Here is a 13,674-nt window from a genome sequence, read left to right on the forward strand (position 1 = left end):
TTATATATATATATATATAAAATTAACTTATAAGATTCTCTCTAAAGAGTTAATTATTTAAATAAAAAGTAAAGAATTTTTTAGTAAAAAAAGAAACTATTTTCGTATTTAAATAAAAATGTATTTTAGATTAAATATAGAAAAACAGATTAATATTTCTTTTCTCACTAAAAAATAATTTTTAAATAGCGTTATATTTATTTCAAGACACTATGATGAAGTTTAGTATCTCATCTATTTCTACTTATGTAGAGGAATTTAATTAAACATCCTTTGAATAAAATATTCGCATTAAAAGTTACTTCAGTCACTACAGGTATAGTGACTATAGAACTTGAGCGCTAAAAGAATCAGCGTTATTATTAAAAGGCCGTTGACGACAGAGCGTGATTGCAGCAAACATAAATTAATGAGCGAATTAATCTGCCAGCGTTGAGGAGGTAGAGTTCCCGTTTACTCATGTTATCTTGGCGAGACATACGTACGGAACATTTAACGTCGCATTGTGCGGTCGTCAGCCTCGTCCGCGACAAGCTTGAGTTTAATTTTTCGCTCGACGTCTAGACCGATTCTTTTTCCGTTCTCCTTTTCTACAGTGACGTTATGGAGAGAAATCTATCGACCAAATAGAGCAGAATACTAAGCGTTTGCCAAAAATATCAGAAAAATTGACTTTAAACTTTATACAATCTAAACGTCACTCCAAGAAAAGCGATTTTACATTCGTAAAATAAATTTATATTACATTTACAGTATTAACATAAACGTAACATTTTACCAGGCAATAATGATTCGCGCTCATAATCGGTGCACCGCGCTGTAACATAAAATATGATAAGCCACATGAATTCTGCAGTGACAAATTTTTAACTTCAGAGCGGCTCGGTCGCCTTTAAATCCACGGAGGCAGATAATAACGAGATTTAGCAGCGGCCCGAAAAATTCAACAATTTTACGTGTCGTAAAACTCGAGATATTGGCGATCGCACTAAAGTTGAAACCGCAATAAAGTCAAAATTTAAGAAAGCAGAGCACCTGTTCAGGAACATCGACTCATCGTCGTTCATCGTCGATTGCTTGTCTCTCCCTCGTCTCAATATGACGGAATTTTTATGTTCGATTAAGTTCACTCCACCGAGATGGAAACGGCGCTGGGCGCGCGCACGTAATGGCCTCGTAAAATACGAAAATGAATTTCGTATTTTCTCTTTGCCCACCGTTCACATCGTTGTAAACTACTAAGCAGCTGTTATAACTGCGATCGCAGATTTTCCCATTTTCGGCTTATTGCTTCGTGCGAAATAATTATGAAAATTAATGATGAGTTACTCACCACTAATTTCATTTTTATTCATTATCCCGATTTTTCCAAGTATTCTATTAACATCTAAATTTTTTCTATACAATAAAATTTAAAACATAAAATTTCTTTAGAGACTTTCTTAAGAGAAAAGAAAAGGATTACTGACCGTGCCAAGTATCAATATTATATATGTTGTTTAACTCTTTGAAGGATGATGATATAAAGAATGTTCCACTTTATTGTTTGAACGTGTATAAACATTATTCATACCACCTTTATGAAATTATGAAATTACTAGAAACACAGAAGTTTACATGTGGTGGGCTTGAATTATATCCCTTCTTATAATTATAATTACATAAATAAAATTTATTTATTTTTTTATTATTTTGTGTAATATTGTATTCTTTCTCTCTCTACAAGTAATTAAAATAAAACTACTTTGTCACATTTTATAAAAATAATTTTTATACAAAACATTTTTTGTTGTAAAATTCTATGCTTCAAAATGTTAAAAGAACAAGGAAATTCGTGACCCAATGAAATATGCATATACTTTTCTAATGTATTACATTCGTTAGATTCTGGGAAACGCGCTCGAGTGATTTCGTTGGAAACTTTACGCGGAATTCCCGCGAACTTGAAAGTTTCCACGGGGCACATTCCTCGCTTTGCTATTTGCAAAGCCAGGTTAAGTAAATGAAATTCCGTGTGACTGCCGATCGCAGATTTTAACGAACCGAGGCGTGCCACTCTTTGACGAGCAAACTGCGAGTAATGAAGAAACTTTCTGATATCACCGTACGATTTGTATCAAGATTCCACGAAAGTGAAATGTCTTGATAAAGAAGCGAGTTTACACCTTTCTCGACGATGGTCGTTTATAGGGTTTTCATTAAATAGATTTGTATTTCATTAACTCTCCTTTCCTAATTTCAATCAGAACGTGCGGTTGTAAATTTGTTAAAATAATGAGTGAGTATAACGTGCTTTCCGCACGCGGTGTCCTTAATTTTAATGGCGAGTGCTTTGACCAATTCTGGGTTGATTCCATCGTCAAATTGAGTCGACGAAATCGATAATTTTATTTGCCACTCGAGTGAATTGAATTTCGAGTTTGCGTCTGTCTTGTGACTCCCGTCCTTCTATCCGTACGTTATTAAGTTATCCATACATTTGTAAACACGTTAATCAGATGTGATTAACGTTTTCCGATCTGACATCGGTCCGTAACACCCGGCATCAACGAAGAGCCGTGTATATTCAGCGAACGGTAAGGAGAGGTTGTTTCCTTGTAACGAGTTAATACCTCTAGATCGTTATAGCAGTTACTGCAAAGCCGGTACCTAATTAATCCGCTTTTGAAACGTTTTAGTGTACGGCAAAGCTATGGCGAGCAAGGAGGCATGCTTAAAGGAGTCGTTGCCGGGGGCTACGTAAAATTATTAAGCAGATCCCCCGCCCTACTCTCTCCCCTCGTCATCTCTCAGCCGTCTAGACGACTTTGGCGGGTGAGATTGACGCCTCCTTCATCTCTCTTAATTATTTCTTTTTCATCTTTTTTTTTCTTTCCCGTGTCACTAATATTTAACTATATGTCTACAACTGCGTTTACCACTATTGAGTTTCCATTACCTGCTGTAGGAAATCGCTCTTCCCCCTCTGACGCTGCGTCCAACAGTAAAGTGATTTATAATCGGTGAAAATATTTGCATCTACTTATATACATTGCATGCAAACACAACGTCAAACGAAACTCGCTCGAAAGTCTCTTATCGGAATATCAGATACGTTTACTTGTGATCTCTCTGTTAATTTACAATCGCGGGGCTTATTAATTCGCGCGTAAAAAAATTATTATTCCTTTCACGCGACTATTATCAAGTCTGCACATATCTCAATAAAATTAATCAATAAAAACAGGATGTGATCTAGAGCGTAAAATTGCAGCTAATCTAAATAATCTATATAACAGAACTCTAATTGTCATTGCTAGTCGTTTCAGGAGTTACGTAATAACAAGAAAGTCGAAGCTTACAGTAGCGTGTATAACCTCCGTTTCGCCGATTTGAGAGATAAACGACTATCAACGAACAAGACTTGCACAAAGTTGCGCGATCAGCGCGGCCCCGTAAAGATAAATCGCTCCACAAAATCCCGGTAGTCGCGGAACGAGAAGCTACGAGTCAATTAAGCGTGCACGAAGTCGTCTTTCGAACGAGTTTACACCGGTTTTACGCTCGTTGTTTTATCGCGGGTACATACATAGGTACGCAATGCGAGCTACGATTCGACGAACCATCATGAACAATTCAGTTCGCGTAATGAACTAAGCGGATGAGTTTCCGACGAGAACGTGGAGCCAACGAGATGTTTTACGAGCTATCTCAGACATCATGACGAAGAAATGTCTGATTTATTCAAGCGACTGTTGCGGTGATTTTCCAGAGAAAAAGTCTTCCACAAAATGTTTGCAAAATCATTAAATTATTAAAACATGTGCTACTTATTTGAATGAGAAATACATATTTTAAATATCAAAGATTATTTAGGAAAGATTTATCTTAAACAATATTTTTTTAATCTCCTAGTTTTAACCTACGTTTATTGTTGTCGTTACTTAGTTTTATTTGTAACTAATTTGGACTTCTGAATTCAGCTCAAGACTAAAACGTGAGACGAAATCTCCATGATTTAAATTATATTTTCATTCGTAGGTACGACTGTTTACTGAAGATGACCGTTTACTTAAATTTGAGCCGAACATTCAATTAATTATTGTGCATTGATTATTATTTTATACAAGATAACTGGGCATTTTTAATTTTGTAATTTTCAAAAGTCTTTACTTGTTCATTTTATTTGTAACATTAAATTGCATAACGTTACGTGTTATAGATATTTGAAATAAGCACGTATATATCGTAGAGAATTGAAGGTGTCTCATTTATCAAACTATATTATAGATATGTGTTTCTGCAACGAAATTATCTATTGGTTAGCTCTAATCGCGTTGGCTCCCAACTAACTTCCTCTTTAGTACACGCGATAGGTCTACGATACTTTGACTGAGTTCCGTAGCAATTAATTAAGCTGTACTTTGTGGAACTGCAATGAAATCAATAACATCAACAGCGAAGTTTCACAGGTTTATCCCGGAACATCTTATTTAGTTCAAGTTGTAAAAAGTCGAAGTTTCTTGTTCGTCCAAGCATAAATTTGAAATTTAATATCGATTTCTTTTTTTCAAAGAAACATTTATACCAGAGGGTTATACAAGTCTAATCGATCAAGCGGAAATGGTAGCGTGCAAAAAGCTCATTTGCTTCACGTACACCGTGAGTAAAAATTCATGTCATTTCTCATTTCGTCTTAATACGATGTAGTTGCTATCGGGAAACCCGAACCCGTCCGTACGATAAAATTTATTCGCGATCATTACCGGATGGATCGCCGGATAGGTTCAATTTACGCTTGCACACGGACATTACACAACCATATAAACCACATTCGCCCATCACGGCGGACTCACGTTTGAGTTGGACGAAGGTGAGCTGATCGATGGCGCGGCGCAGCGGCTTGTCGTCCAGGGTAAGATCGAGCAACGGCAAACGAGCGATCTCCTGCACACCCTCGGCGCCGCCCCAGGAACCGGCGGCCGTCGCTGCTCGGACTGACAACATACCGCCGATCTGCAAGAAGGCCGCGCTGTCGGTCTCCTTCAGCGCCTCGATGCAGAACGTGAGCAACGCCGTAGTCGCCTGGAGATGCGTGGCGCATCTCGCCACCTGGTCTCGCAACGACCGCACCCTGGCCTCCCTGGTCTGCCGAGCGGCTTCGATCAACCGTGACTTTCTCGCTTGCAGAAGATTCACCAGGTTCGTCACCCGATCCTCGACCTCCTCCTCAAGCGCCACGCATTCCTCCTGGAATGGATTATTCCCTTTGATTTTATAATATCGCGAAATATCTTATTCGATATTACTTTAATGTATAATATTATCTGTCCGCGACAGAATTTCATGATAAACTCTCTCTGCAGAAAACTTAATATATATTTAATGTATAGAAGAAATTATGATCTGCCATTATATTCAATACTTATATTTCGTTATAGAAAATTGGAAAAATAATTCGGTAAACTAATAATTAATTTTTATAAAAATATAGTAGCAATTTTTTTGCTAAAAATATCTTTCTATAAATCTACTTTCACGGAACAAGTTTAATTTTTGATACTTTAACTTTTTTAAAAATATCGCACATTTTTTTACTTGCACACACACATACATATTTAAATATAGAAGACAATGTTTGTATAGATATTGTTCGAGAAATTTAATATATCAAATTGATTACGCATGTCCGTGTATGAAAAAGGGAAAATAGAAGACTATATTAAAAGGAATCTCTGTTGGCTTTCGGAGTTTGGTTCACCGATTGTAAGCTATCCTTTGTATATTCGAATTATCCCTTCAGCCATCAGAGAATGCAGGGCGGGTTTCTATCCCGCAAAGAACTGATGTAATTAATGCCATATCTTTTCGCAATTTCACAGCACCGTACCGCGTTGACACGTCCGTCAACACGAAATTTAAAACGGGCGCCAAAGGCGCCCATACTCACATGTACTTTATCCGTCATTCCTTTGAGCCTTTGAATGAACTCCGTTGTCGAGCGGGCTCTCTCCGACAGCTGCTGTAGATTCTGCGACAGCTCCGTCTGTAACAGCAGAAATTCACGACACGTGAAGAAACGTGCGGTACTCACAGAATGTGATACGTAGACGTTTGTACCAAAGGTGACTAAAGATATCAATGTGGAATAAAAACGACCTTGCTTTTTTTTTTTAAGAAAAAATACTGTAAAGATATGTATCGATTTGGAATAAAAAGAACCTTTTTTTTTAAGACAAAAAACTATAAATGATAAAGTTTTAACACCATATTGTGCTATAAATTAAATTGTACGATATATTGAAAAATATAATATTATACACTATGTAATACATATGAAAAGTATATGTAAGATGTATATTTTTATTGTATATACGTTAATATACAATATTATATACACTGAAAATAAATTTTAATAAATGTTTAATAAATTTAAATAAATGTTTGTTTGAATAGTACTAGCTAAATATTTATCAAATATAAAACCATATATTCATTTGGTACAAGAACTATTAATCTAAGTATTATTTTTTGAGTAAATATTTTTATTTATTGTAAGTAAATATTTAGTTAATACTATTTAAACAAATATTTAATAAAATTTAGTACATTTTTTCTCAGTGTATAATATGTGCGTTTCTGTGTATACGTATGTAGTGCAAAACAGAGATTACATACTAGTAAACTGTACATAGATAGATAGAGGTACTGATGACTAATGAAGACGAATTATGTACAGCACAAGCGTTCGGTGTTAGATCGATATGTCACGCCGGTTCCAATGGATAAACAGTTCCCATATGTAGAGAGAGAGAGAGAGTTTGTACATTGAACTTACCATACATAGGTATAGTCACGCTTTCATGAACGAGCTCGAATTAAGTACATATCGTTGTTTGTTCAATAACGACATAAAGTGCTCTTCTTTCGCTGTGGAAAGAGGGAACATACAGCGTTATTTCTTCCCGAGAAAATCTCGGAAACTAAACTCGAGATACAGTGTAAACAAACATATCTGATTTTAGCATTCGTGATGTACAAACAACATAAACACTATTCAAAATATTATTTTCTACTTTAAAATATTTATATGCGAATTTAATAAAATACTTACACTATTTATCTTTAATATAAATCTAACACAAATCATAAATATACATTTAAACATACATTTAAAAGGTTTAAAAGATTCTTTAATATTTAAATTAATTTATAAACAGCTTTCCAATACTAAACAAAATTTCTAAATTTAAGTAATATTTTCTTGAATAATACTAACTAAACATTTATTTACTGCAAAAAATATTTATTCAAAAGAAGAAAGTAATACTTAAATCAAATAATGTATGTTTACATTTAGTAAATATTTATTTAGGAATTTTTTTTCAGTATATGAACGGGACAAGTGAAATATTCAGATGTGATTAAAATAGCCATTTTATATTATTTTTTATATTTTTTATTAATCTTTTTCTATCTTCATTTGTAAAACAGTTTGAAACTTGTTTCATCAAATTCGACCTCTTATTCATTTATGTAAAATACTTTACAGCGTTCAAGATTAATATTATGGTGCGCATCGAAGAGAAATGGCATTCTTATAATCCGGCACGCATTTACAATTGCGATTTAATTTATCACCGAGTGAGAATGCGACCGGCATCTCGCAATATCGCGAATCGTTCCCACAGTTCTCGTTTATCATTTTCCTCATTTCTCGACTTTCCTCGCCGGACAATACCTTCAGATCGATCGAGCGGACGAACGGGTGTACTTCGTCGAATTCACCGGAGACCAACGTGCGTCGCGTCGTCGTCGGCAGTTTCCATTTAACACGACAATGTGTGCTAGTCGAAATGGGATGCGATCGCGTATGCAGTATGCACACGATACCGACAGCGTCGGCATTCATCAGGGAAGACGCGGATTTACTCGTGCAAGTTCGTGATAAAGCCTCGACAGATTACAGGAAAATATCAGGCGACGTTCGACATGTACGTCATCCATTTCTCGTATTCTTGACTAAACGATCAGTGAAATCGCACGCGAGAATTTACATTTCATGTAACTAATATTTATCTGCTACACATCTACCGAGACTTTCCGGATGTTATAAGACGTCTATTATACTTAATTTAACAACAGCTTCGGTTTTTATCAGTTTATAAGTTAAATAACGAAAAGAACAGTTTTGTTGAAGTATCTAAAAATTTAGCTAGATATAAATCTGAAAATAATTTTAATAAAGTACTAAAATAATTATGTAGAACGCTCAAGCTGGTTAGAATATCAAAATTTTTTGCAGCGTTCTTCATTATTCTTGAGTTTCCTACATAATTATTTTGATGGCTTAATAAAATTATTTTTAGATCTGTATGTAGTTAAATTTTTAAATATTTCAGTAAAATCGTTCTTTCCATGTACAACACTGATAAGCACAAATATATAAAGCACTAAAGGATGCCGAATTAAGTGTTAAAGGCAGAGTCTCTGTTAGAATAAGCAAAAGGTACACTGAAAAAAATGTTTAGTTGAAAATGGACAAACTAGAAAATTCTGATTATATGAATCAGAATTCCGGTTATCTCAACTAGAATTTTCTAGTTAAATCTACTAAAATTCCAGTTGAGATAACAGGAATTCTGATTGATATAATCAGAATTTTCTGGTCTATTTAACTTAATAACTTTGTCTATTTTCAACCAAACATTTTTTTCAGTGTAAGATTACAAGAACTACTTATAAAGTCATACGCTGATCTAATCTGTTAAAATACAAATACTTTGAATTAAAAAATATATATTTCACTAAACACAGCACACTAAAGAGTATTTTGATTTTTCGTTTATTTGTTGTTTTTATATTTATATTAAACACACAGCTTCACATCTGATTTGTGTGCTTTAATATATACTGAATGTGTACTAGTGCGTGTTTAGACGACTTTTTATTCGTCAACGAAAAGTGGACTTGAAAATTAATTTCGTCGGATAGGCCACATGTTCCTGAATTCTTTTATACAGGAAAACTCGTTATTTTTCTCACCTGCGGCATCGCGCTTAAAATATCGAATTATAGCGCCAACACAAAAGTACCATGTTGAGGGATTCCCCCGTTCGACTGTACCGAGGCGCCACATCCCTTTGTACGTTTCTCTTCCTCTCAGTGTCTCTTCCATGCCGAACGCGACGGCGACGATGCGGTGCCTTTCTCTCGCGCTTTGGCGCGTATCCATTGGGCGCGACCGGCGAAATCTTATTAGCATGAAAAGAGCTCTCGGGGATTTCATCAGGGCGACGAGCTATCCGACCTTCCCCCTCGCAGCCGCGGGCGAGATGTTCCCTCGATCGATTATCCCGCAAACATCTCCGGAACTTCTCCGTCGATTGTTAGTTGATCAATAAAATCCCCGTACAACTCTCCATAGTACCTTTAGATATCACAAAGTGTAAAAAAAAGAAGGGGATGTATATATTTAATTTAATTTAATTTATTTCGATGAAAATATAAAAAGCCTCGTGGATTTCTAGTAATTATATCTACAAAATACATTTGCGATGATAATACCGAAGGCTTACAGAGTTTAATACGAATTTAACAAGCTAAAAGAACCGTCGTCTAAATAGTTCGTCTGGAATTTCTATATGTATAAGACTGTATTAATGTTGATGTAGTTGGTCGCTCTTCTCGTTGCAAGCGCGCGCATACTAATTCCGAGACTCGCGAGGCATTTCCTGTGTCGTAACTTTCAAGAATAATTTGTTTAAACTTCTCGTTCGACGAGTCTAATACGAAATGCGCCTCAGGAATTGTCTCAGTTGTGGTAAGCGCTCGACTTTCTTGACGACGTTAATTGGCCAAGAGTCGATCCACAAAGACTTCGTTAACATCCGTCAGCTCGTTATAATAGTCATAAAAGTCTGCAGAAAGAACTCAGTGGAACCTTAAGTTCTTTAGAATATTTCAACATATATAATATCAAAATATTCACAAAAAAAAGCAGTCGGAGTTTATTCAACTCGTGAAGAGATCATCGGAGAAGACTTTCATCCGCGTCGGATGAAAGCTTCGTTAACATCCTAACGAACAGCACGCGAAAGCTTATTAAATCTAGCCGATGCTTTTCAGCAAACACTTTTCAGAAAACGTCGTATTTACAGGGCAAACGGTAACGAACGGGAAAAGGTGGAAAGACGTTACCGGAAGGGTTTCTCATGTCGATTAAGCTCGACGAGGCAAGGCGTGATGTGCAACCGGCTTGAAAGAACATAAATTAAAAAAAAAGAGGACAGATCAAACACGGAATACTGATATTACTATCGAGCGAACTGGGGGACCGATTAATCTTGCAATTATTCTCGCGGTCGCGCCGACTGGTAATCGTCACCCGACCGGTGATCGTCGCCGCTTTCAATTTACATCGAAACGAGCGTATCTCGCGAATGGCATGTACGAGATAACCCAAAAGCAGTCTGTCGCAATAATGGAATCGTGTCCTCCGTAAAGTTTCGAGCACCGCGCGCGACTCGAATTAATTTTCGATTAAACTCTCATCCACAATCATAATCTACGAACTTCTCGGTCTTGGTCATCTAGTCTGTTTCCGCGAAATCTTTCTTGTTCCCTGTTCTTTAAGTATTAAGGATGCATCAGGTGTATAGTGATTCTGCAAAAAGCGACTAGAATTGGAAATTTATACTTTCTATATAAAATGAATGTTACATATGAAACAGTTCAATAAGGTCGATATTTAATAATACAATTTTATGGCTTAAATGAAAATTTTCTCGTTTTATCTTAATTATTATTTAGAAGTTTATTCTTAAATAACTATTTTTTAATCGTTACTGTTTTTAAATAAGTTCACATTAAAATAATTTTTAATCCTTAAGGTTCTTAATTGCCACCAAACTTTTTGTATTATTTTCAAATACCATTTGTAACGTGTTATCATTTTTTTCATTTTATTGGAAAATACATGTAATGTATCCTTTAATTTGTTAATTTAATTTAAAAAAATGTGTTTGACTAAACAATATTTCGCGTAGTCATGATGTCACCGAAAGATATATATAATAGATATAAGAGGATATAAAAATAATTAGATGAAAAATAATACTACATTTACGTACAGGCTCTTAATTCGCAACAACAAAGCTACGAATTAAGGGCTTGTCAGAGCTCATTATCGCTATAATGGCGAGTTAAAATGAATTTTTGCCCACGTAAAGTTCGCGGAAGTATCTCCGTTGCCTTGGGCGTTCTCCGTCGAGCCCTTTGCCACCCGCGTACACAAATACACGCGGATCCACGTGCGCGCACATGCACAGGCACAAACGAAAAGTTTGCAATGGCGATTCGTGCTCGAGCGTAATTAAGTTACTCCTTTCGAGTTAACGTCGGCCGCGCCCGGTAATTTCCGCAGTTTTCAGTGCAACTTTCCACCAAGTTCGAGTCGCGCGCGAAGCGACCGCCACCCGATAGAGAATGCCGCGAGATTGTTCCCGACATGCGGTCCCTTTAACGCCCCCGACCCTTTGTTATATTAATTACCGCAGTCACCGCGTTGTACACCTATAAAGGAAAGCCGCGAGGGAGAGACTTCGTCAGATTCGTGGCAAGAGTGGCGCGATCTCGCTTTAATAATCGATCCTTAATACTTTCACGCGGTTCACGCGTAATTCCATTAAAGTCCGCCAAGGTCCCTCCAGCACTTTCGTTACTTTAGCCGAATCGCGGTTGGAAAGAAGCGAGGGGAGAATCTACGAGAATTTAGGTATACTATATCTAATTTGACAGTATCGGATTAGGGTATTCTTCTGAATACGTTCGTTGTATTTCTGCCAACCCTTTGACGTCACACTTAGTTTCACACGGGGATATTTACAAAGAAAGGACACATCACGGACTTGTCACGAATTTCGTTCTCTTTCAATAGTGAATCTACATCGAAAATAAGTGCCATATCCGAACGTTTTGTTAAAGGCGGTTTTTAATGATAATTAACGGTTGTAAATGGTATTTTTTAATATAAGATAGGATACATTAATTATACGAAAAATTGGGCCCCGCTGAAATGAGTTAGTTTTCACATACAATATAGCTTATAATGTGATGAACAAAACATGTCATAAACACAAGATTCAATGATGAATAAGTTTTAAAAAAATGAAAAAAGAAAATACAAATTTTGAAAAACCGTATATTTTTAAACATTTGTTTAAAAAATTAAAATAAGAAACTTCTTATATAGTGTTCTAAAAACTAAATGCTTTTAATTTAACCAAGAAAAAATATCATAGTTTCAAAAAATATACGACAAACTTGGGTGTAGCATATTCAGTATGATTTTTCAATCGTTATTGTTTAAAAGTTATTCGTATAATATTAACATTGTCTTTTATGTCAAAGAAAAAGAATATTCTTACGCGTGTTCAATTCTGTCAAATAAATTAGCCAACTTTCAAAATTATAGAAGTATCAACTTTAGAAAAAACTGGACGTGTGAAAAAGGCGTTTAGGAGTTTATAATTAAGCTCTTTATTTATTTGATATTAGCAAGTCATTATTTATAAGTCATTATTTATTCTATTATGACTGATACTTTTATAAAAAATTAACATCGCGAATTGGCTATAGAGATGCAAGATAAAAAACTTAATACTTATCCCATTCGTCTACTGTCCTTTTGCATGATAAAAAAATTCATCTTTTAAAGTCACGGCGGGAAAACGCTAATAAACAAATATTACGCGATGATATATTCCATTTTCCATGGCTTAAATTATTCGGCCGTCGTGTAATCCTGCACGATACAGCCTTTCCACAGAGAATAACGTTTCGCGCAGAGTACTATGAATTTTCATGATTCTCCTTTGGCTGGCAGTTTTAATACTGCATTTTGCCAAATAGAGCCAGGTGCAAAAGCAAAAAAATTGCCGATCGCTTGATGATCTCTATTCCACACGAAAAAGTGACCGCAAGAATCGTGGAAGCAAGTCTGGCGGGAGCAAGCCTCGCGGAAAGCCATCAGGTCTCGTCGAGATAATGCACGTCTAGCTGCAGCCTAGAATGCAGTGAATGCACTTGTTAATTAAGGACGCCAATCAAATGCGAGCATAATTACAAAAGTCGAGGGTGCTCCGAAGCGACCCTCGAGGCGCTTTCACGCGGAGTAACGTACCAAAAGCACCCTTGCACTTATTAAGCTCGAGAGCCTCGCCATTGTTTCCAAGATCGATCGTGATCTGCCTAAAACACTTGGGATCTCTTTGACCCAGCTATTGTTACATAACATACCACCTACTGTTTGCTACAGCGACACTGTGTCGGTTTTAGATGAACGCGAGTATTGTGTTCCATTCAAGACGTCATGATATAAAAACCCAAGAAAGTGTTATATACAGGGTGTTTCCAAATTAAATGGCAAAACTTCGGGAGCGTGTAGAGGAGTAAAAAACTAAGAAAAAAAGTCCTATAGACATATGCTCGTTTTTGCTCCGTTTCAGAGAAATCGAAAAAAAATGTTTTTTTTACCTGCAAGATTAAATGGGGACCGTTTTCTAAATTTCTTGGAGAATGAATTTTCTGACTATTTAGAAAACATCCCATTACAACAACGTACTGAAATGTGGTTTCAATTAGATGGATGCCCTGCTCATTACAGCAGAGTCGCTAGAACCTGGTTAGATAGAA

The 13,674-nt window shown here is 36.0% G+C and overlaps 1 protein-coding gene across 2 annotated transcripts in view; it reads right to left on the reverse strand.

Annotated features, from left to right (window-relative positions):
- The window catches only part of Trim9 (E3 ubiquitin-protein ligase Trim9), a 118,638-nt gene that overhangs the window by 20,305 nt on the left and 84,659 nt on the right, over window positions 1-13,674 (reverse strand). The window contains exons 3-5 of one of the 2 annotated variants that reach the window (XM_018449179.1): window positions 5,930-6,025; window positions 4,836-5,229; window positions 2,939-2,971 (exon numbers count right to left, since the gene is read on the reverse strand). In XM_018449179.1, the coding sequence (XP_018304681.1) occupies window positions 2,939-2,971; window positions 4,836-5,229; window positions 5,930-6,025 (523 nt within the window). The remainder of the gene's footprint in view (window positions 1-2,938; window positions 2,972-4,835; window positions 5,230-5,929; window positions 6,026-13,674) is intronic. The other variant, XM_018449180.1, reaches the window with a different exon arrangement.

This window comes from Mycetomoellerius zeteki, unplaced genomic scaffold (genome assembly GCF_001594055.1).
Source record: "Mycetomoellerius zeteki isolate Tzet28-1 unplaced genomic scaffold, Tzet1.0 scaffold232, whole genome shotgun sequence".
In the NCBI taxonomy this organism is placed as follows: Eukaryota; Metazoa; Arthropoda; class Insecta; order Hymenoptera; family Formicidae; genus Mycetomoellerius; species Mycetomoellerius zeteki.